Source organism: Phyllostomus discolor, chromosome 2 (genome assembly GCF_004126475.2).
Source record: "Phyllostomus discolor isolate MPI-MPIP mPhyDis1 chromosome 2, mPhyDis1.pri.v3, whole genome shotgun sequence".
Classification (NCBI taxonomy): domain Eukaryota; kingdom Metazoa; phylum Chordata; class Mammalia; order Chiroptera; family Phyllostomidae; genus Phyllostomus; species Phyllostomus discolor.
The window spans coordinates 207,793,496-207,814,380 of NC_040904.2; the positions used below are offsets into that span (position 1 = coordinate 207,793,496).

Genomic DNA, 20,885 nt, shown 5'->3' on the forward strand with positions numbered 1-20,885 from the left:
ACTGTAAAAATACACAATCGAAACACTCGCTGTACATATCAATATACCTTTGTGTGAAGGTGGCAAAGGGAATAAAAAGTTCTTTCCAGTTCGTGTCGGGGTTGGGATTGAAGAAGCTGGGAGATTATGCAGTCCTTGTTGCTGTTTAAGCATGCAGTCCATTTTTGCCAAATCTTAACCATTTTTCCAGCTAGGTTGGGAATCTCATTGTGAGTTCTCGCAAATTTTAAACATTTCCGAATAATTTTAGATCTTCGATGGAAAAAACCCGAGCATCTTCGGGGTTTACGAAAACATCGCGTTCCAAGTTCGGGACGACTGGCGTTAAGGAGACCAGAGGTCATTTATGCCCGATGACTATCCAGCTTTTGGAAGTTGTTAACGGTGAGGACACATGGCAGGTGTGCAGGTGGCCTCCCAGCCCCCACGGGACCTATACCTTCTGAACCCTCGACCCTTTCACCCCGAAGCCCTGAAAGCGGTCTTTTGCTTAGAGGCTTTAAGAAAGGCTGGAGAGGCGCACACTACTGACCGCTCGGCACAACCCCGCCTACCCTCGGCCCGAAGACCCGCCCCCCCGCCATCTTTGCGCTCGGCCCCGCCCCTCCCCTCCCACAACAGAAATTTCGCGCCAAATTTTCTGGCACACAAAATGGAGTCCGGAAAGAGGCCAGGAAGCCTGACGTCATGAGCCCCAAAGCCAATGAGCTTTGGATGCCGGTCCAAGAGGCTGACTCTAGGGCCCACAACGGTCCAATTGCTGACCGCGGGGCCCAAGCGAACCAATGGGGACGCAGCAGCCGCGGCGTCCGAACGCGGCGTCTCTTTTTTCCCGCGAAACTCGGCGGAGCTTGTGGGTTGCTCGTCTCCCCGTGGAGTGCCGGAAGAGAGAGGTGAGCCCCGTGGGCCTGGGGAGTCGGGACGCGGGAGCCGGCTCCATGGGGGTCGGCAGGCGTCCGCCTCTGGGCGTGCAGTAAGGGCGGCCAGGGGTTTGTCCCGGGAGAACTTGGGTCGGGAGCCGGGAGCCGGAGCTGGACACCCTGCCCCGCATTCGGAGCCGAGGCCCAGACGTCGGAGCGGAGGGGAGGCCGCGCGCTGTCCCCAGTCTGCTCCAGCCCTTTGTCCCCGCACCAGGTGCAGTCATGTCGGGCTTCGACGACCCCGGCATTTTCTACAGTGACAGCTTCGGGGGGGACACCGCGGCCGATGAGGGCAAGGCCCGCAAGTCGCAGCTGCAGAGGCGCTTTAAGGAGTTCCTGCGGCAGTACCGAGTGGGCACGGACCGCACCGGCTTCACCTTCAAATACAGGTGCGGGCTGGAGCGGGGCGGGAGGGGACGGGCGCCTGCAGCCCCCTCTGCTTGAGGAGCTGCGCGCACGCCTCCGCTCGCAGCCTTTTGGCGTCTTGCGGGACGCAGATGGGGAAGCTGGCAGGGAGGTGAAGGAGCCTGTCCCGATCTAGGGATTCTGGTCTCAGCGGTGCCTTATCAGACCATCCCACACGTGGTGGGATGTGGCTTTGGATATGTCATACCTGCAGTTAACTTCTGAGTGAGTCACCTGTTGGGTCAGCCCCCAGCAACCCAGCTAGAGCCACTTGGGCCCTTTGGTTCTTTTACCAGATCTCTTTCCTATGTCTTTGTTGTTATCCCCCGGAGTGTCAGGTGTCTGGGAAACGCAAGTTCTCTGTGGGTGCTATAGGTGAAGAAGGGAGTTGTGATTTTCTTTACACATTCATTCATTCATTCATTCATACATTCCAATCTTGGAACCGCTGTTGACTGAGCGCCTGCTGCCTGCCAGGCACTGTTCCTGGTGCTGGGCTGCAGCACTGAACACGCTGGGCAAGGAAGGTCCCTGCGCCTGGCCCTTGTGCGGCCTGTGATACAGCACCAGGCCATGGTTGGCTGTTCACACCCGGGGCACAGGGGTTTGCCGGGCCAGGCTCTGGTGGAGTGACTTCCAAGTGACAGTCTCTCTGGTCCTCCGTTTCTTGGTCAGTGAAATGGGCATAGCTGTTCCTGCCTCCACATATTCACGCACTGGCCGACATGGCCCTCCTGGGTGCCTGGCCCTGGGCTGGACCCTGACATACCAACAGGAAAGGGTTGGTCCCACGTGCCCTCAAGAAGTCGATGGGAGTGAGGCACAGAGACCAACAAATCGTTACTTGGTGATCGTCACCTCAGAGGAGTGTAGAAGCGGAGTTAGGGGAGGCTTCCAGAGGGGCCGAAGTTCAGGGTGACCCTGGAGCTGACAGAAGAGTTGTGTGGGAAGTGGCCCATGTCACGGTTGCACGGGCAGATGTTGGGGTGGCCCGTCACAGTGAGGGCTCTTGGGGCCAGGCTGGCCGTTTTGTGTGGCTCCTGAGCATAAGGTGGAAGGGGAGGGGGGCTCTGTGTAGGTCCATGGTCCCCACATGTGCTTTTGGGACAATACTCCCATGGGGTGCTCTGCAAAATAGTCTGGTGGGTGACAAGACAGACACGGTGTCTGCTGCCTTGCCTTTGGTCCCCAAGCTCCGAGGTGTGTGCCTTGTCAGCTCCCCCAGGGAGAGCGAAAGGCCCCAAGGAGCCCTGAAACAAAGACTGCTGTGCAGTGAGAGCCTCCCACACTGACCTGTCTCAGAGCCCTGTCTGGGTGCTGAAACATCCTTCCACGGAGCTTTCTGTGGGGGCTGCGTCTGGCGGCAGTGGGCAGCCTCTGCAACTCCGTGTGCGTCTGGGGAGGGGAGTGCTGGGGCAGTGCCTCCGCCAGCGTCGGCTTCCCCTTGCCTGCATCCTGCCCCACCTGCACCCTGCCGCCCGCCCACTGCAGGGATGAGCTCAAGCGGCACTACAACCTGGGGGAGTACTGGATCGAGGTGGAGATGGAGGACCTGGCCAGCTTTGATGAGGACCTGGCCGACTTCTTGTACAAGCAGCCTACTGAACACTTGCAGCTGGTGAGTGGGACCCTGTGCCCGAGTCCCCCGGGCCCTGCCCTGCTCCCCGTCCCTGACAGCCTGCTCCTTCCTCCTCTCCAGCTGGAGGAAGCCGCAAAGGAGGTGGCCGAGGAGGTGACTCGGCCCCGGCCCGCTGGGGAGGAGACACTCCAGGACATCCAGGTCATGCTCAAGTCGGACGCCAGCCCGTCCAGCATTCGCAGCCTGAAGGTGGGTGTGCTCGGAGGGGGGCTGGAGGGCGGCAGGGGCTGCTGTGCGGGGCAGAGGGGCTTCGGAGGCAGGCAGCCTGGGGGCTGGCTGTATGAGCCCGGGCAGAACTAGCCCACTGGACAGGTGTCCCCTGAGGCCCTGTGGGCAGAGCATCACGTGGGGTCCTGGAGAAGCAACGGTGAACTGAAGGACCCGCTCCCCGTCCTCACGGAGGGCATACCCCCTGGGGGAGGCCGAGGAAGCTAGTGACCAGCCCCGGGATCGTTTCAGGTGGTCGTCAGTGCAGTGGCAGAAACTGAGAGGGTGACAGGAAGGTGTGGGGGCCTCCAGGAAAGGTGCAGACGGCTCCTTTGGGGAGGTAGCACCGAGTGGAGGTCGGAGGACGAGAACGAGCAGCTGGGGCAGAGCGCTGGGAGGGGGTGGGGTGCACAGCCAGTGCAAAGCCGCGGGCGAGGAGGGCATGGCGTGTCCGCGGCCACGGAGGAAGCCAGCCGGCACGGCGGCAGTGTAACGAGGAGGCAGGAGAGGTTGGCAGAGCCTGTCTGTCATCCAGCCGTTCATCCATTTATTCAGCAAGTACCTGCCGAGTGGCTGCACTGCCCTAGGTGCGGGGCGGGACCCTCACTTTAGACAGGTGGGGCCTGTCTCCCAGGGAGCTTGCAGGGAGAAACTGGTGCTGGGGCAGGAGTCACGAAAAGAAATCGGGGGCAGCATGACAGCGCAGAGGGAGGTGGTGGCGGTCGGAGCAGGCCTCTTAGGAAGAGCTGTTGGAGCGGGTCCGAGGGCGTGGCAGCCCGAGGCAGGCGCAGTCCAGGCTCAGGGAGACACAGGTGCAGAGGCTTGACTGGGGACGTGGCGTGTTTCCAGCAACAGGAAGAAGCCAGTGTGGCCAGACCCCAGGGAGTGAAGGCTGGGGAAAGGGTGGGAAGAAGGGGGTGGAGAGGCCGGGGCCTGGCCTTTCCAGCTGCAGAGGGGAGCTTGGGTTTGGAATTGCAGTAGGAAGTTGGAAACCAGGGGCGTTACATAGAAGAACAGACGGACTGCATTTTGGAAGGTCCCTCTGGCCGCCGTGTGGAAGGAGAATTTACGAAGGAGGCAGGAGTGGAAGTCTGAGAACCGAGAGGAGAACCGGGTGTCAGGGCGTAGTTCCGTCACGGGGGCCGGGGGTGTGAGAGTCACAGGAGGGGAAGCCTGGGGCTGTGCTTGCTGAAGGCTGCAGCGGGGTCCCAGTGTCACCCGTCCGGCTGATAGCCCTCCTCCTCGGGCACCGCACCCACCGGCCCTGCTCTGGCCTTTGCTCGAATCCCCGCAGTCCTGCAGCTCTGGGGGCGGGGGCAGGCCGTGAAACCTTCCTCGGTGAGCACGATGGTGAGCACGACGGCAGGTCTGCTCCAGAGGCGAGGCTGTGGACTCCGGGGGCTGTGGAGCCTGTCGGCTTCTTCTCTGTTCCCGGCAGCAGGGCTTCTCAGCAGCAGGGAGGGGCTCCGGGACCCTGTTCGGAACAAAACTGAGCACAGACGGTCTCCCTGTCCTTGGAAGTGGCATTAGGCTTGCTCTGCAGGGAGCTGTTCCATCAGAGAGGCCAGCCTCAGATAGGCTTCCTGTTCTCAGACCCCCTGGCAGACACAGTGAAGGGCCCGCTCTGGGCGATGGCTGTCCTGTAGCAGGAGCACAGGCTGCTCTGGACAGGTCCCTTGTCAGGGGCGCCTGGGAGGCCCGGGCCAGGGCACCCCCGTCCTCTCCAGCCCTGGAATTCTGCAGTGCCAGGACCCCTGCAGCTCTGTGGATTGTTTTCCAAAAACATGCTCTCTGGTGGTGTGAATAGTCCCAGTCTGCCCGTGGGCCATGGCAGGCGCGTGCGGCTCTGGCCTCGGTTACCAAGGGAGACCGGCCTCCTTTCCGTGTGTTTCTCCCTCCCCAGTGCCGGCCGGGCTCTGGAGGGAAGGGCATCGGCATGGACCTGCTGCCTGCCTGTCGGTCCAGGAAAAGCTGCTGGGGGTGGGGAAGGAAAGATGATGGGAGACTTGCCTTGTTTTTTGGTTTTTATTGTAAAATACCACAATAAGGTGGACTGGTGTAAGGGATCCCGTGTATCTTCACCCAGATCTGATGGTTGTTAACGTTTTGCCTTGCTTTCTCTTTTTCTTCTTTTTGCTAAAGCATTTTCAAAGTAAGTTACAGGCATGGCATTTTACCCCTGAATATTTTGGTGTTCATTACAAACTTTCACGCACAGTCTCACGTGCACCTGGCTCCCTGTAACTAGCCGCCTTCCGATGGTTCCCTTGCAGTCGGACATGATGTCACACCTGGTGAAGATCCCCGGCATCATCATCTCGGCCTCGGGGGTCCGCGCCAAGGCCACCCGCATCTCCATCCAGTGCCGCAGCTGCCGCAACACCCTCACCAACATCGCCATGCGGCCCGGCCTGGAGGGCTACGCCCTGCCCAGGAAGTGCAACACGTGAGTGGGCCTGGGGCGGCCTCCAGGGCTGTGAGGAGGGGACCCAAGTGGAGATGTGAGGGGTGGGGACCCTGCCTCACATCGGGGACGGGCTGGGCAGGCTGCGCCCGGCAGGAGGGGCGCAGCACTGACACCCTGGGGCTCGGGGCTCTGCGCCGTGGTACCCTCTGCAGTGGTGGGTTCTGCCCCTACCAGGACATCTGGACGACCCCTGTGGGGAGCCCCGGGCCGGGAGGGGAAAGCGGTTCAGAGGAACGGGTCTGTCTGGAGTCTTCCAAAGCGGACTGGCGTGCTGGGCCGGGCCCGGAGGCCCCAGGAGCACAGCCACTCGCTGGTTTGTGCCTGTGACCACGTTCCCACCGCAAAGGCGGAGCGCGTGGCCTCGGGGCCCTGAAGATGCCTCTGGTGGGCCCCTCACAGAGAATCACTGCCGCTGAGCCCTGGTCCGGAGGCCCCGCCCTCCCTCCCCGGCTGCTCTTCCTTGGCCTCCTGCACTGCTGCCAACGGCAGCTTCCTGGACCCAAGGGCCACAGTGCCCCAGGCAGGGCCCAGCCCCCCCCCCCCCTTTTTCTGTGTCCTCCAGGTGACCTTACATTGTTAGATGTGGTCCGTGTGCAGAGGACACTCGGACTCAGATTCGGCCGTCTGCCAGGCCACCCAATTCCCAGATTGGAATTGGTCCCATGTCCCACACAGAACTGATCCCACCCCATCCCCACTGCTGCCCACACCGCCCCCTCCCCCCCCTCCTGCCCCGAGAGGGAGACACCGTGGCTTCGGGTGTCCGGGCCCAAGTCCTTGGTCTCATGCTGTGTTTCCGCTGTGCATCCAGCCACGCAGGGGTCCTTCTGGCTCTGCCCGTAAGTCTGTGTGGGAGACGCAGACCAATCCTGCCGCCTCTGGCGTGGCTCCGTGCTGCTGTCTGCTCTCTCCCGCAGCCTTGCACAGCCTCCTCCCTGACCCTGTGTCCACCCTCGTCCCCAGTCAGGTGGCTCCACACTGCAGGTGCCTCGATCGTCTCCGTCTGACCTAAAGCTGACGTCCACTGTGCCCTGTACCACCTGGCCCCGCCCGGCCTCCCTGCCCCTCCAGGCCCGGCCGTGCTGCCCCTGTCTGTTCCAGGAATACACGTAGCCTGCTCCTGGTGCGGGGCCCTTGAGCCTGCTGCCTCCTCTGCCCAGAACTTCCTTTCCTCCGACCTCCGCCGTCCGTGGCCTCACTTCTTCCTCTGTCTTTCCCCACCCGTCTGCCCGCGACCTGCCATCTTGCTCTCGGTGCGCACCTACGTGGCCGTCCGTTCTCCCCGGCCTGCGTGAGCGAGCAGAGCTGCCCGTCACCCTGTCACGTGGCTACTTGCTGGTTTGTGTTCCAGCCCCGGCCGACTAGGACCCAGGCTGCGAAAGAGCAGGGGCTTCCATTCACCTACAATAGTGCTGGTGCTTTGCTGCGATACTGCTGCGGTAGTTAGTGGTTTCATTACGTACGGGCGTGTAGAGGCCTAGACCCTGCAGATCTTGGCCAGACCCCCAGGGATCCTGGGGCTCGAGTGGGTTTAGTAAGATCGTTGGCAGTCTGGCCCCTCTTTACCTGTGGGGATGCCGAGACCCTTTGAGGGGCTGGGAGTGGGACGTGTCTGCCTCCCAGCAAGTTCATGGACGAGCCTGGCCTGGAGCAGGCCTCCCCACTGCTGACCTAGTGTCCAGCCCTCACAGCCCCGCCCTTTAGGGCCTTTCCCGGCTCACGGAGGCCCTTGATCTGCTGCTGGTCACGCCTCCCATTCCCGGCGGCTGGCTCCTGGTAGGGGCTCCGTGGGCTCTGGCTTCTCAGGGTAGCTCTGGTGACCCTGCCTTCTCCCTGGCGCAGGGAGCAGGCCGGGCGCCCCAAGTGCCCGCTGGACCCGTACTTCATCATGCCCGACAAGTGCAAGTGTGTGGACTTCCAGACCCTGAAGCTGCAGGAGCTGCCTGACGCGGTGCCCCACGGGGAGATGCCCAGACACATGCAGCTGTACTGCGACAGGTGAGGTGGGCAGGGTCTGGGTGGCACCCTCGGGGGCAGCCAGCTGTCCCTGGCTGTCCCTAAACTGGTGCTGGGGTGGACCGTCCAGCATGGGGGGTGGGAGAGGAGAGATGGCTGGTTTGGGGACTCTTGCTCTGTGCCCAGTGCTCCCCGTAGTTTTGTCTCCCTGTCACCTGCTGGGGCGCGTCAGCCCCCGTCCTGCAGATTGAGAGCACGTCACTGACTGCGAGTGCAGGAGCTCTGAGCCTGTTTCTCCCGGGAGATGCTGTCCCGCCCTCTCAGAGCTGGGAGGCTCCAGGTGGCACAGCAGACCACCAGCAGCTGGGGGGGCCTCGTCGCAGCCTGCCCCCGCCCCTGCCCCGCTGTGAAGAGTCTTCCTTGGGTTTCGTTGAGCGACTGGAAGGAGGCAGAGGGGGCCGAGTCGAGGCCTGGCCGCCCACGGTGGCGTAGGCAGAAGTCTCGGAGGTGCTGACGGGCTCTGAGCCGTGGCCCACACCGGTGTTTGGGGATGTCACTGCCCCCCTGGAGCAGACCTGCGGGTGTCGGTAGCTGCTTCGGGGGCAGTAGCACATGTAGAAGTCGGACTCCTGGGCAAGTTGCACGAACGTGCTGGGCCTCAGTGTTCTCGCCAGTACAACGGGGACCAGTCACGACAGCCCCTAACCGCTCATCGGGCTGCAGTGAGATTCAAACAGGAGAATGCGTGTCAGATGTTGAGCTCAGTTTCTGACACAAGCTAAGTACCCATCACACACTAGATTTTCTCCTCGCAGTCTCTGACCCGCAGAGCTTCGGTGGGCGCGGGAAGAGAGGAGTCTCAGAGTCCGGCGTTCACGGTGGCGGCGCCAGCCCTCCATGGGCCGTGGCCGTCTCTGGCGCAGGAAGCACTTCGTGTCTGTGGTCTCGCCTGACCCACCGCTGTTGAGGGGTTGGGTGAAGGGTCGGCATCCTCCCAGCCTCCGAGGCTCAGCGACCTCTGTGGCCACACGGCCCCTAAGTGGCAGCGTGCAGGTGCATGTCCCGGCGTTCCCTCCACGCCGCGCTGACTCCGGCTGGAGGGACTCAGGCTTCTTTGTTTCAACATCTTATTTTCCAAAAGAGGACGAGAGAGAGTCCAGAGGCCAAACGACTTGGCCGAGCCCGCGGAGCCGTGAGGAGGCAGAGACGGGCAGTGGCGCTTATGGGGGACATGGGGAGGGTGGGGGGCTGCGGAAGGAAGGCTTCCCTGGAGGCGGCGAAGGGGGTGAGGGTGACAGCAGAGAAGATGGAGCTCTTTGGTTTTTATTTTCATTTCACTTTTGCCTTTTGCATCTTCCTTAATTATAGTATGTTCAGTGTTGTATTACGTCAGGTGTGCAGCGTAGCGAATAGACATTCATTCACTTTGAGATGGGGCTTCTGAGGGCTCGGGCTGGGCCGGCACCGGGCCTCCCCCCCCAACCCCGAGCAGCGGAGCATGAGCCTGTGAAGGCAGTGGCAGTGGGAGGGGTGGGCCACCGCCGTGACCAGGTTTGTCAGCATCGTCCTCCGAGCAGCAGAGCCCCCCGGGCACAGGGCGGGCTGTGGTGAGGGGAGAGGGCCCCACTTTCTGGCCCCGTGGGGATGGGGAGATCTGGAGCCAGCTCAGGTGGTGAGGCTCCGGTGGACGTGCTGCGGTGGGCCGTGTGATGAGGTGGGTGGGCCAGAACACTGTCTCCCCCAGGCCCTCACCTGCCTTTCCCCTTCTCCCCCGTCATCCTCTCAGGTACCTGTGTGACAAGGTCGTCCCCGGGAACAGGGTCACCATCATGGGCATCTACTCCATTAAGAAGTTTGGCCTGTCCTCCAGCAAGGGCCGAGACAGGGTGGGCGTGGGCATCCGCAGCTCCTACATCCGGGTCCTGGGCATCCAGGTGGACACAGATGGCTCTGGTGAGTTGGTCGTGGGGCTCTGCCTGGCCCCACCACAGGCTGTGCCGTGCCCTGGGCTGAGCCCGTGTCTCTGCTATGTCATTGTTGGGCCTGTGCCCCACTCCTCCCCGCCCCCCTTCCTCATGGCGTTCAGGGTAAGCGGTGCTGTTGTGACCAGAGACACCAATCATGTCAGTCCTTGGCTGAGAACCCTCCACCCCTCTTAGCAAGGTGGAAGACTCCCAGGAGTCCCCAAGGTTCCCCACAGCTTGGCCCTCAGCTCCTCTGACTCCCCCTTACTCTTCTCACTCACCGGACCCTGGACCATACAGGCCCACTCCTGAGGGGAGAACCGGGCTCTGTCTTCGTGCTGACACTTGTGCCGTCTCAACTCTAAGGACCCTCCCTTCTGAGATGCCTGAGCAGGGCCCAGGCCGGGGTGGTGGGCTGGAGCTGGTTCCCCCTCACACAGCTCTCATGCACCCTCTCCCCACCCCACCCAGGCCGCAGCTTTGCCGGGGCTGTGACCCCACAGGAGGAGGAGGAGTTTCGGCGCTTGGCTGCCCTCCCCAACATCTACGAGGTCATTTCCAAGAGCATCGCCCCCTCCATCTTTGGGGGCATGGACATGAAGAAGGCTATCGCCTGCCTTCTCTTTGGGGGTTCCCGAAAAAGGTAGAGGTTCCGGTCCCCCAGGTCTGGGGCTGGGGCGGTGACTCGGCCCACAGTGGGGGAGCTGCCAGATGGTCAGACGTGGGTGCTCATTGCCCAGGGCTTTCCACCCTACCTGCCACGCAGGCCCATCCCCAGCCCCCAGGCTCCTTGTCAGCTGGCTGGGGGCTAGTCTCTGATCTCCCCAGAGAGGACCCTGCCCAGCTCTGGCCGGGGGGGGGGGGGGGGGTGGATTGCAGGGGGCCTGGCGGGTACCATGGGGAAAGCTCTGGGTTTGCGGTCTGGAGGCCAGAGATGAAATCTCTGCTGGGCTGCTTATTTTCTGTGTGGCCTTGGGCGGGAGAGACTACCTCTCTGAACCCACGTTCCTACGTGGACATGACAGGTGACAAACCTGGCACTCAGAGCACCCTGTGTCTGTTCTAAGGGCCGATGTGTGTCTGAGACCCAGTCTGTCCCCATAACCTCGTGAGAAATCTGATCACGCCCATTTTACAGATGAGGAAACTGAAATGTAGAGGCCTAAGGGAGCCTGCCCGTGTGGTGCTGGTTCGCGTGTTTCCCCCACTGTCAGCTCCCTTGCTTTTTTTCTGTCCAGCTACCAGGGGTGTTTATCCGATGCGCGCTGTGAGCGCCCCAGCCCAGCCTTTGACCCTCCCCTCCCTGGGAGGCAGGTTACCTCGGGTGAGGCTGGGGGCATGGGCTGTGACCATGGTCTCAGTCCGGAGCCCCTGCCTCTCCCCTTGCTCCGAGGCCTGTAATAGTTGGGGGCCGACTGCCTGCCCACCACTCTGACCGGCCTGAGTCCCAGCCCTCGGCGCCCACCTGCCCGTCTTCCCCCAGGCTCCCCGATGGACTGACTCGCCGAGGGGACATCAACCTGCTGATGCTGGGGGACCCGGGGACGGCCAAGTCCCAGCTGCTGAAGTTCGTAGAGAAGTGTTCTCCCATCGGGGTGAGTGCGGGAGGGGCTGCTCTCTCTGGCTGCTGCAGCAGGAAGAAAGGCTGTAGGGCAGGGCCACTTGGTCCCCTGGGTCCTCGTGGTGGCCAGAACCACCCTGAATCTCTTCCTCACCTCCCTTGGTTGTGGCCAGGAGGACAGGAGGAAGGGAGTCAGCAGGCGGGTGTGATCTTGGGGTGGGGGACAGAGCACCGGATGGAGAGTCAGGGTGGGGTTTGGGTTTCTGCCTGGCCAGTCATGGGCTGTGGACCTTAAAGCAAGTCACCTGAGCTCCCGGAGCCTCCGTTTACTGTCCGTGCAGCGAACCGTGGCTCTGGTCATCATCACGGCTGAAGCCAAGGGCAGGCGCTGCGTGAAGTGCTTTATGTAGGTTTACTCGCGTACCTTGCACCTCAGCTCTGCGGTAGGAGCCGGGGCTGCATCCTGTGGGCGAGGAGACTGGGACGGAACAGCGAAGTGTCTCGCTAGTGAGTGCTCGCACAGGGGTCTGAGCACAGGTGTGCACGGCGGGGCCTCTGCAGTGACGGCGGTGTCTGTGCATCAGAGGGGGCGAGGAGGCCCGCCTGCCGGGTCCGGTGGGACGGGAGGTACAGGTGGGAGGGGTGGACTCTGGACAGGTGAGAGGTGTGCCAAGTGCTGTGTGCCAGGCTGTCCGATAGAAGTGTGCGTGAGCTACAGGTGTGAGCCAGGGGTGTGATTTAAATGTTTCTAGTGGTTGCAATAAAGTGAAATAAAACAAGTGAAATTAATCCTGGTAATATTGTTGAATCCAATATACTTTATTTTAAAGATTTTATTTATTTGTTTTCAGAGGAGGAGGGAGGCAGAAAGTGAGGGAGAGGAACATTAATGCATGGCTGCCTGTCCTGCGCCCCCTACTGGGGGACCTGGCCCACAACCCAGGCCTGTGCCCTGGCTGGGAACTGAACCAGCCACCCTCTGGTTCGCAGCCTGCGCTCAATCTACTGAGCTACACCAGTCAGGGTTAGTCCAGTATACTTAAAGTATTTCAACATTGAGCTTAATATAAAAAATACCAAGGAGATACTTCACTGTTTTAGCTACTTTTTTAGCGCTGTTTGAAACTTTTGTGTATTTTGCACTTAAGCACGTCTCAGTTTGGACGTTGGCAGCTGCAGGGCTCGGGGGCCTGCCGGTCTTTACAAAGATGGCATGGGAGTAGGGTGGGGGAGCTTTCTTCTGGGAGTCAGAGGTCTGTTACGGTGTCGAGGGCACCTGGAAGTGGGCCGCTCCTGTCCTCTGGGCCTCACCTCTCTCCCAGTGACCCGGGCCCCTGAGGGCTACTTTGTGGGGCCGTGGCAGGGCTCAGCTGGGACTCGGGGTATGGTGGACTGGAACTGTTCAGCAGGGGCGAGCCTCCAGGCCAGACAGGCCGGTGACCCCCTCGTCCAGAGGGAGGCTCCCCGAGTCCTGTTCCGTCGTCTGTAGCCAGCTGTGATGCGTGGCCTTGACTTGGTGGGGTCGGAGCGTGGAAGCCGTGCTGGAGCCTGACCCCCCCCCGCTCATTGCCGCCCCCCAGGTGTACACGTCTGGGAAAGGCAGCAGCGCGGCAGGCCTGACAGCCTCGGTGATGAGGGACCCCTCGTCCCGGAACTTCATCATGGAGGGCGGAGCCATGGTCCTGGCTGACGGCGGGGTCGTCTGTATCGATGAGTTTGACAAGGTGAGGGTGACGGGGGAGGGGGTGTGGACTCCTAGGCCCGGGCAGCGTAGAATGGGGACTGGTATTCAGTGCCCTGCCTGTCCCTGTAGGGCAGCTGGGAGGTAGCTTGCCCTCCTTTCCGCATCTGGGGAATGGTGGGGGGTGGTGGGGGAGCTGAGCCCACACAGTTGTCACCAGGATGAGAGGTGACCAGTTCCTGCCGTCGGCCTGGCCTGAAGCCGGGACCCGGGACGGTCGTGCTGTAGCTTTCTTGCCGGCCCTGCTCCCCGCCCCTCGCCCGGTCTGACGGACGCCCCCTCCCCCGCTCAGATGCGTGAGGACGACCGCGTGGCCATCCACGAGGCCATGGAGCAGCAGACCATCTCCATCGCCAAGGTGAGGGTCCTCCCTGGCAAGCCCTCTCGGCCAAGGCCCCGCCTGGGTCGGCGCACCCGGGGTGCCTGCCCAGGTGTCTGCGGCCCGGCAGCAGACCTGGGGTGGTGCGCACGAGTCCTCCTCTCTGACCCGTCGTCCACCCTCACCATCCCCCTCAGGCCGGGATCACCACCACCCTCAACTCCCGCTGCTCTGTGCTGGCTGCTGCCAACTCCGTGTTCGGCCGCTGGGATGAGACGAAGGGGGAGGACAACATCGACTTCATGCCCACCATCCTGTCCCGCTTCGACATGATCTTCATCGTCAAGGACGAGCACAATGAGGAGAGGGACGTGGTGAGTCGGGGCCGCCGGGCGCGAGGGGCTCAGCTCCAGCCAGGCCCACGGCTCTGGGGGAGGGCGGGCGGGGGCGCGGCCGGCGTCCTGTCAGCTGAGGCCCGAAGTGGGCGGCCACGGTGGCAGGGGACTGCAGAGCGTGCCGATCTAGGGTGCGGAGTCCCGTCCTTCCCGTGAGTGATGCGCCCTGTGGTCAGGGTGGACCTGTCCCCTGGGTGCAAGCGACAGGCCCTCACCCAGTCCTGGTGAGCAGGTTCGGAAAGGAGCTCGGTGGCTTGTGTAGTGGGCTCACCCAGAGGGGTGGGGCCCTGCGGGATCCAGGTCGTGGTGTCTGCAGGGCTCCTGTCTCTGCCGCTCTGCTCCCTCCGTGGGGGAGTGAGTGCTCGGGCAGCTGCCGCCCGGGTGGCCGCCCCAGGATGTCGTCTTAGCAGCTGACGGCCCCAGGGAAGGAGGGGCCACCCCTGTTCCACTGGTTAGAGTCCCACCAGCTCCATCCCTGCCTGCCTGACTTCTGTTGGGACCCAGGCTTGGGGGGCCCGCTGGCTGACCCGGGGTCCCCTCTGCCTGCCAGATGCTGGCCAAACACGTCATCACTCTGCACGTGAGCGCGCTGACCCAGACCCAGGCTGTGGACGGCGAGATCGACCTGACCAAGCTGAAGAAGTTCATCGCCTACTGCCGCGCGTGAGTCCTGCACACGGGCCCCGTGGGCTGGGGCCGCCCGGCCCCCTGCAGGGGGCAGAGAACCCCGTCCCTGCACCTGCTCCTTGGGAAGGACGCCTGGGACGATGCTGTTCTTTGAGCTTCGGCTCTGCTGAACCTGCTCTGCTGCCTCCTGACCTCACACAGGTCACTCCGTGGCTGTCCGCCTCAGTTTCTCTGTCTCCAAAGCGAGGGTGTAGGATTAGATGGTCTCAAAGGCCCCCTCCCCCATGACATTCAGGGAGGCGAGGCAGTGTGGTCAGTGTGAACATGGGCTCTGGGTAGGGCCCGCCCCCACTGTGTGACCTTAGGCCAGTCACGTGACCTCTGAGCCTTGTTTCCCCGGGTTGGTGTTTACTGGGGCTTTTGTAAGGATTGCCCAAGACCATGAGCAAGTGTGAGGCACAGCCCTGTACCCAGTAAACGCTCAGTAAGTGGTGGTTGCGACTTTAATTACTGTTATTGTTACTGATGGTCAATAATAGTGTGGTACATAATAGGGTCATTGTTCTGTGCCAGGTGTCACTCTGAGTATTTTATGGACAAGTGAACTCTAGCCCTTGCCCTAAAACCTATGAGACTGGTGTGTCACTGTTCCATTTTATAGACAGGGAAGCTGAGACAAAGGTTAAGTGACTTACCCGAGGTCACAGGGAGGAGGTAGTGGAGCCAGGATCTGAACCCAGGTATCTGGCTCCAGCGGCTGTGCTTTAGCCACCATGCCAGGGTTCTTGACGTACACCCCGCTGTCTCATTGGAGCCGAAACCCCAGGGCGGAGCGGTCTTTGGGGGCCCCTTCAGTGGGAGGTGAGCGCTGCCATAGTGCGGGCCCTGACTCACCGCCCTCTCTGGGGTGGTGGGCCGCGTGGAGCCCGGTCGATTCCGGGTCTTCCTCCAGCTCTGAGCTCCTCCTCGTGGCCTCGGGGAGCTTGCTCCCTCCCGCTGGCCTTCGTCTCTGCTCATCCTCAAGGTGCGGGCCGGGTCAGGAGATCAGAGGCTTCCCCGAAATCACTGTCAGCCGAGCTGCTGGGGCCGGGGGCCCTGGACGTGGGTACACCCCGACCGATTGGACACCCCCGCTGTGCGCCCTCCCTGCTGGGAGAGCCGAGTGCTCCCTGCCCCTGGGCAGCAGCCCCGGCCAGGCCTCTCGTGGGCGTCGTTGCTCATCACGTCCTCCCGTGTGTTGGGTGGTGGGGAAGTGCGGCGGCGAGGACCGCTGGGAGCCTGCCACCGGGGGGCCCTGGGCTGCGTGGTGCGGCCGGTGTTCTGCGCTGCGGACGAGGGCACCCCCTCTTCACGACGGGCCACGTGTCATCTCGCAGGAAAGAGGGGTGGTCGACAGCCCCTGCAGATGGGCCCGGCCTTTCTCCCCGTTGTCTGGAGAAGGCGCCTGTTTTTGTCCCCTGCTGCTGGTCTCCGTGGCACCTGTTCACAGCCTGGATCTTACTTAAACCTTTCCCAAACGCTGTATCTCACTTGTTGGGGAAGTGTGTGACTGGAAGCCGGCAAGGGGCAGGGACGTGTCCTTCCTGGCCTCCTGGCAGCTGCTCCCGCCGTTCTGCAGGAGGTGCGGCCCCCGGCTGTCGGCGGAGGCTGCGGAGAAGCTGAAGAACCGCTACATCCTCATGCGGAGCGGGGCCCGTCAGCACGAGAGGGACAGCGAACGCCGCTCCAGCATCCCCATCACCGTGCGGTGAGCCGGCGGGCTGCGCTGGGCTGGGCTGGGTGTGCGGGCCGCACGTTACAGGTAGGGCGTGCCCGGCAAGGGGGACCACGGCCATTGCCAACCACACAGCTCAGGCCCTGGGCAAGGCCTGCTGGGCAGGGAGGGGTCCTTTCGGAGTGGTAACAGTGGTCTCCCTGGTTGTCTGTATTTCTTGGTTTATGTAAGGTCAGGAAAACCTAGAACCTTCTTTTCTGGACTCTGCCTGGCTTCCCCCACTGCCGGGAAGCCCAAGGGTGAGGGAAGGCTCAGGCCTGTGAGTCAGGAGACTTGGGTCCTCGCCTCTGGCTCACCGTGTGCCTGCAGGGAAATGGCTTTCCTTCTCTGGGCTTCAGTTTTCTTGGCTCCCGACTCTCTCCATCCGTGTGAGTTAAAGGGTCTAGTGTAGCCCTGGTTGGCGTAGCTCAGTGGATTGAGCTTGGGCTGCGAACCAAAGCATTGCAGGTTCAATTCCCAGTCAGGGCACATGCCTAGGTTGCAGGCCATGGCCCCCAGCAACCGCACATTGATGTTTCTCTCTCTCTCTTTCTCCCACCCTTCCCTCTCTAAAAATAAATAAAATCATTAAAAAAAAAAGAAAAGGGTCGAGTGTAGCGATGAGCTCGGGCCTGCCGGGCTGGAACCCTGCCTTCAGCACTGGTTAGTCAGAAGTGGGTCTGACCGTGTATGAAGGAAACCCAAGGAAAGCGGCCTCGGTGAGCTGGAAGTTTGTTCCCCTCTTCGGTAAAAGCGTCCGAGGGAGTAGTGGTCAGGGCTGTTGTGGTGGCTCCTGCCATCAGCAGCCTGGGTTCCTTCAGACTCACCTTCATCCTCGTAGTCCAGGATGGCTGCTGGAACCTCATCCATCACCTCTGCGTCCCAGGCAGCGGGAAAGGAAGGAAAAGAAGGGCCCAGCTTTTAAGGACACTTTCTAAAGTTTCTGTAGAACGTTTGTTTGGACGTAGAACTTGTTGGCCACACCCGAGTCACACAGATGCACTAGGCGCAGGAGAGGCCAGGAAATAAATGTCTTTTAGCCGGGTGCCACGTGCCGCAGTAAAGGTCAGGGCTCATTACTGGGGAGGAAAGGAAGGGGGGTCGAGACAGGTCACGGGACAGCCTGTGCTCTCTCCTGCAATCTTCCTCCCCTGGGCAGGCACCACCTGGGGTCGGGATGCCCCACCTGGGGTCGGGATGGGCGGGGGAGGGGTGTGGGCCCCGGCCACCATGTTGCCCCTCCGCCCCGCACAGGCAGCTGGAGGCCATCGTGCGCATCGCCGAGGCCCTCGGCAAGATGAAGCTGCAGCCCTTCGCCACGGAGGCCGACGTGGAGGAGGCCCTGCGGCTCTTCCAGGTGTCCACGCTGGACGCCGCCTTGTCGGGCACCCTGTCGGGTGAGTGGGCTGGGGGCTCCTGGGCTGTGCAGCACGCTGCAGGCCCGGGATGTTCGTTGCTCTTCTGCACCTGCTTCCTCCCCTGGCCGTCCTCCTCCAGGGTGGGAGTTCTCTCCGCACAGCCCTCCCGGGCCAATTCGTTAGGAACGGGCGCGGCTTCGTTGTGGGCTGAGGACGGCCGTCCGCACCCCTGTAAAGCTCTTTCTCTCGTTTTACTCGCAGCTGCCCTGGAAGCCAGGCTGGCCACTCTGTCCTTCCCGCCTTAGAGACGGGAAGGCTGACCCTCAGGTCTCCTCAGGGTCCCCGAGGCCACTGCTTGGCTGGCATGCCAGTGTTTCGGCCCTGGGCCTGCCTGGGCCACTGCGCTGAGGCTCCCCCAGCCCGCTGCAGGCTCAGCCCGTCTGCAGCCCTCCCGGAGCCCTGATGGCGGCGGGCCTCTCGGGGGCGACCCCCTCCCCCCGCCCCCCGGCAGACAGGAGTTGGCTCCGTGTGTCTGCACAGCCCGCCAGTGGCTGCTGCTCTAACCAGAGTCAAAGCGAATCCCGTGCCGTGCCTGCAGGGGCCCCAGAGGACTGGGCTCTGACCCAGGCAGGCGTGTCCCTGCCTCACGCCTCTGTGCCTGCCGTCACCTCCGCCTGGAGCGCCCTTCCCCCAGTGTTCGCCCTCTCCCCTCGTCTCTTCGGCCCTGTCCTCCGTCGGGGCCTCGCTTCCCCAGCACGCTCTGTCCCTCTATGGCTCCAAGCCCGCTGTGGGCCGGCTGAGAGCCCCGGCACCGGTCCCACCCGCCCGCCCCCTTCTCGTGCCCACAGGGGTGGAGGGCTTCACCAGCCAGGAGGACCAGGAGATGCTGAGCCGCATCGAGAAGCAGCTCAAGCGCCGCTTTGCCATCGGCTCCCAGGTGTCAGAGCACAGCATCATCCAGGACTTCACCAAGCAGGTGGGCCTTCGCTGCATCCGGTGGGGAGGGGTGGGTGCCCGTGGCCCGGTTCCCACCCACCAGCACCAGTGTCCCATTGTCTGGCGCATGGGGCCGTGGTGGGGTGGCTGCTCCTCCTCCCAGACCTGGGCCCGTCATGCCTCCCCTGGGACCGCTTCGGCCTGGGGCAGGGCCAGTTTTCTGTCCTGTGAGGGGGAGGGGACAGGTGGCTGGGGTTCTGGTGGAGCCAAGCTCAGGCTTCTCCCTGCCCTTCTGTTTGTCTGTCCCTCCATCCTTGGCTTTTGTGGGGGGGGATGAGCAGAGACAGGTGGGTGGGCCTCTCAGGTCCCTGGGGACAGTGCTCTTGACCCCATAGAGGGGCACTGGCCTTGCAGGTGCTGTGGGGAACTGGTCACCATCTTTAAGTCTCAGGAACAGCCCGGTGCCTGTTCCCAGCCCCCCGTCACGGACACCATCTCCCTCTGATCCTTAGGGCAGTTGTATGCAGCAGGGGGAGCCGCGCCCACTCTGTGGGCGAGCACACTGAGGCCGAGAGAGCACTTGTCAGGAGCTTGAGTTCGAGGGTCAGGCGGGCCACTTAGTTGCTGTGCGGCTGAGCACGTGATGGAGCTCCTCTGTGCCTCAGTTTCCTCCGCTGTGCAGTGGGGGTGGGACAGTGCCAGCTGCACAGGGGCTGTGGCGATGGAGCGAGTTGTGTTTGTGAAGACTTTCAGCAGTGCCTGGTGCATGGTAGGCGGTCAGGAAGTGTGGGCCCTCACGATCACAGGACACGGGGTGTGACGGAAAGTTCCCTGTGAGCAGGGGGCTCCACAGGGCCCCGTGGGCGGGCTGGTAGGGGTCCCGGGGTCCCCTTGGGAAGCAGCTCCTGCATCCGGCCCTGTGTCCGCAGAAATACCCGGAGCACGCCGTCCTCAAGGTCCTGCAGCTCATGCTGCGGCGGGGCGAGGTCCAGCACCGCATGCAGCGCAAGGTCCTCTACCGCCTCAAGTGAGCCTGCGCCGCCGCCGCTGCCTCCCCGCCGCTGCCGTCTCCGGAACTGCCCTCGGGCACTCCTCTCTGGCCCCGGACGGGGCCCACCTGGCCCAGAGAAAGGGGCCGCCCCGCGCTGCTCGCTGCCTCTGCACGTTGGGCCCAGACAGGGCCAGGAACTGAGCTTTTGGAGTCATCGTAGTAATAAAGCCGTGTGTATGTGTGTGTATGTACGTGTGGGCTTCTGCTGGGTTTCTGACCTGCATCTGCCGCTCAGGCTCCTGGGCAAGGCTCTGTGGTCCAGGTGCTCTGTGGGGGTGGTGGGGCTGGTTTCTCGCTGGCCCTGGCACGAGTTCGGCAGGGCCCGTGTGTGGGGGGGAGTGCTGGGGAAGGTGTGTACACCTCGGCAGCCTCGGCTGTGTGCCTGCAGCTTCGAGGTTGGGTGGGAGTACGGGTTTGCAGTTGGACTGGCTGGATTCTCCCAGTCTTTCTGCCTCAGTTTCCTCGTCTGCAGTGGGGTGGCACGGCTGTTGAGGATGAGTGGGCTGCGCGGGAGGTGCCCAGGAAGGCCGGCCTGGCTGTGCGGTGAGACTGGTGGCCTCTGTGTGCAGGGACGTGGACACGTGCCGGGCCTCGGAGCACTGCAGGGATTCTGTGGGCTGTTCCCCCCCCCCCCCGGGGGCCGCCTGCATGTGGGCGGGCACCTCCATCATGGGACTGGTGGTCAGTGACCTGGAGGCCACGGGTCCCATTGCCCTGAGCGGTGAGGTGCGAGGGGCAGAGGGCACCAGCGCCAGCAATACCGGGAAGGTGAGCGAGGCCGTTGTTCAGCTCACTCTCTGCTGATACTGAAATGCCAGCGTGAGTGTCATTTTGTTCTTACAAAGTTAGAATTCACAAAATTAAAGAAATCAGTGAAATAAAACATGTTTAGTAATATAAAGCCTCAAGCAAAACAGGAATTTAGAAATACACATTAAATGTTTAATTTTAATTATTAGATGAAATGTTTAGAAATAACCGAGTGAAACGTGATGGCGGTGACGCATGTCGGAGCCGGGTGTCCGGTCCTGAAAACACGGGCAGGACCATGGGTGCCTCACGTGGGCCTTGGCTCAAGTCTCTGAGGGGTGGCGTGCATCCGCCGAGAGCCCCCACTGCACTCTGCAGGAGGTGGAGGGACGGGGGGCGCTAAACCCATGTCTCTTGGAGTCTCTGAGGGGTAGTGTGCAGCCACCGAGAGCCCCCACTGCACTCTGCAGGAGGTGGAGGGACGGGAGGCACCAAACCGTGTCTCTTGGACTCACTTGTGTTCAGAGCCCGTTTCTCCTTGGATAACTGGGAACTCGTTAGCAGTGTGCCGTCCTCGTGTTCGGATGGTGGTCTTCCCGAGAGGTGTGCGCCTTGCCAGTTCCCCTTCGCCGTTCATCCTGTCCAGGTGGAGGCTCGGGAGCGTGGGCCCGTGTTTGCGGACCTGATCCTTGGGTCGGGTCCTGGTTCGGGGCTCGAGCCCTAACCCTGCCGTGGCGGGCTGCTTTTCTCTTGATGGAGCAGGCTCTTTCTCCAGGGAATGTGCTCACCTAGGTCTCATCTGCTGATGGCTGTCGCCCATCACCCCATGTTTGTGA

General features: G+C 62.4%; 1 protein-coding gene across 1 annotated transcript; it reads left to right on the forward strand.

Moving 5' to 3' along the window:
- The first annotated feature begins 754 nt into the window (after positions 1-754).
- On the forward strand, positions 755-19,485 carry MCM5 (minichromosome maintenance complex component 5). The gene is made up of 17 exons (XM_028533065.2): positions 755-893; positions 1,135-1,309; positions 2,817-2,943; positions 3,025-3,153; positions 5,445-5,617; positions 7,481-7,636; positions 9,381-9,547; positions 10,030-10,201; positions 11,042-11,153; positions 12,700-12,843; positions 13,153-13,218; positions 13,377-13,553; positions 14,125-14,237; positions 15,820-15,948; positions 17,209-17,351; positions 18,161-18,288; positions 19,178-19,485. The coding sequence occupies exons 2-17, from the start codon at positions 1,143-1,145 to the stop codon at positions 19,277-19,279; spliced, it is 2,205 nt and encodes a 734-aa protein (XP_028388866.1). The 5' UTR covers positions 755-893; positions 1,135-1,142; the 3' UTR covers positions 19,280-19,485.
- The last annotated feature ends 1,400 nt before the right edge of the window (positions 19,486-20,885 follow it).

Bases quoted from the DNA above. Each gene is read 5' to 3' on its own strand.
- MCM5 (XM_028533065.2), top strand. From the start codon at position 1,143: ATGTCGGGCTTCGACGACCCCGGCATTTTCTACAGTGACAGCTTCGGG. The intron at 1,310-2,816 runs GTGCGGGCTGGA...CGCCCACTGCAG, and splicing joins GGCTTCACCTTCAAATACAG to GGATGAGCTCAAGCGGCACT. The intron at 17,352-18,160 runs GTGAGTGGGCTG...TCGTGCCCACAG, and splicing joins CTTGTCGGGCACCCTGTCGG to GGGTGGAGGGCTTCACCAGC.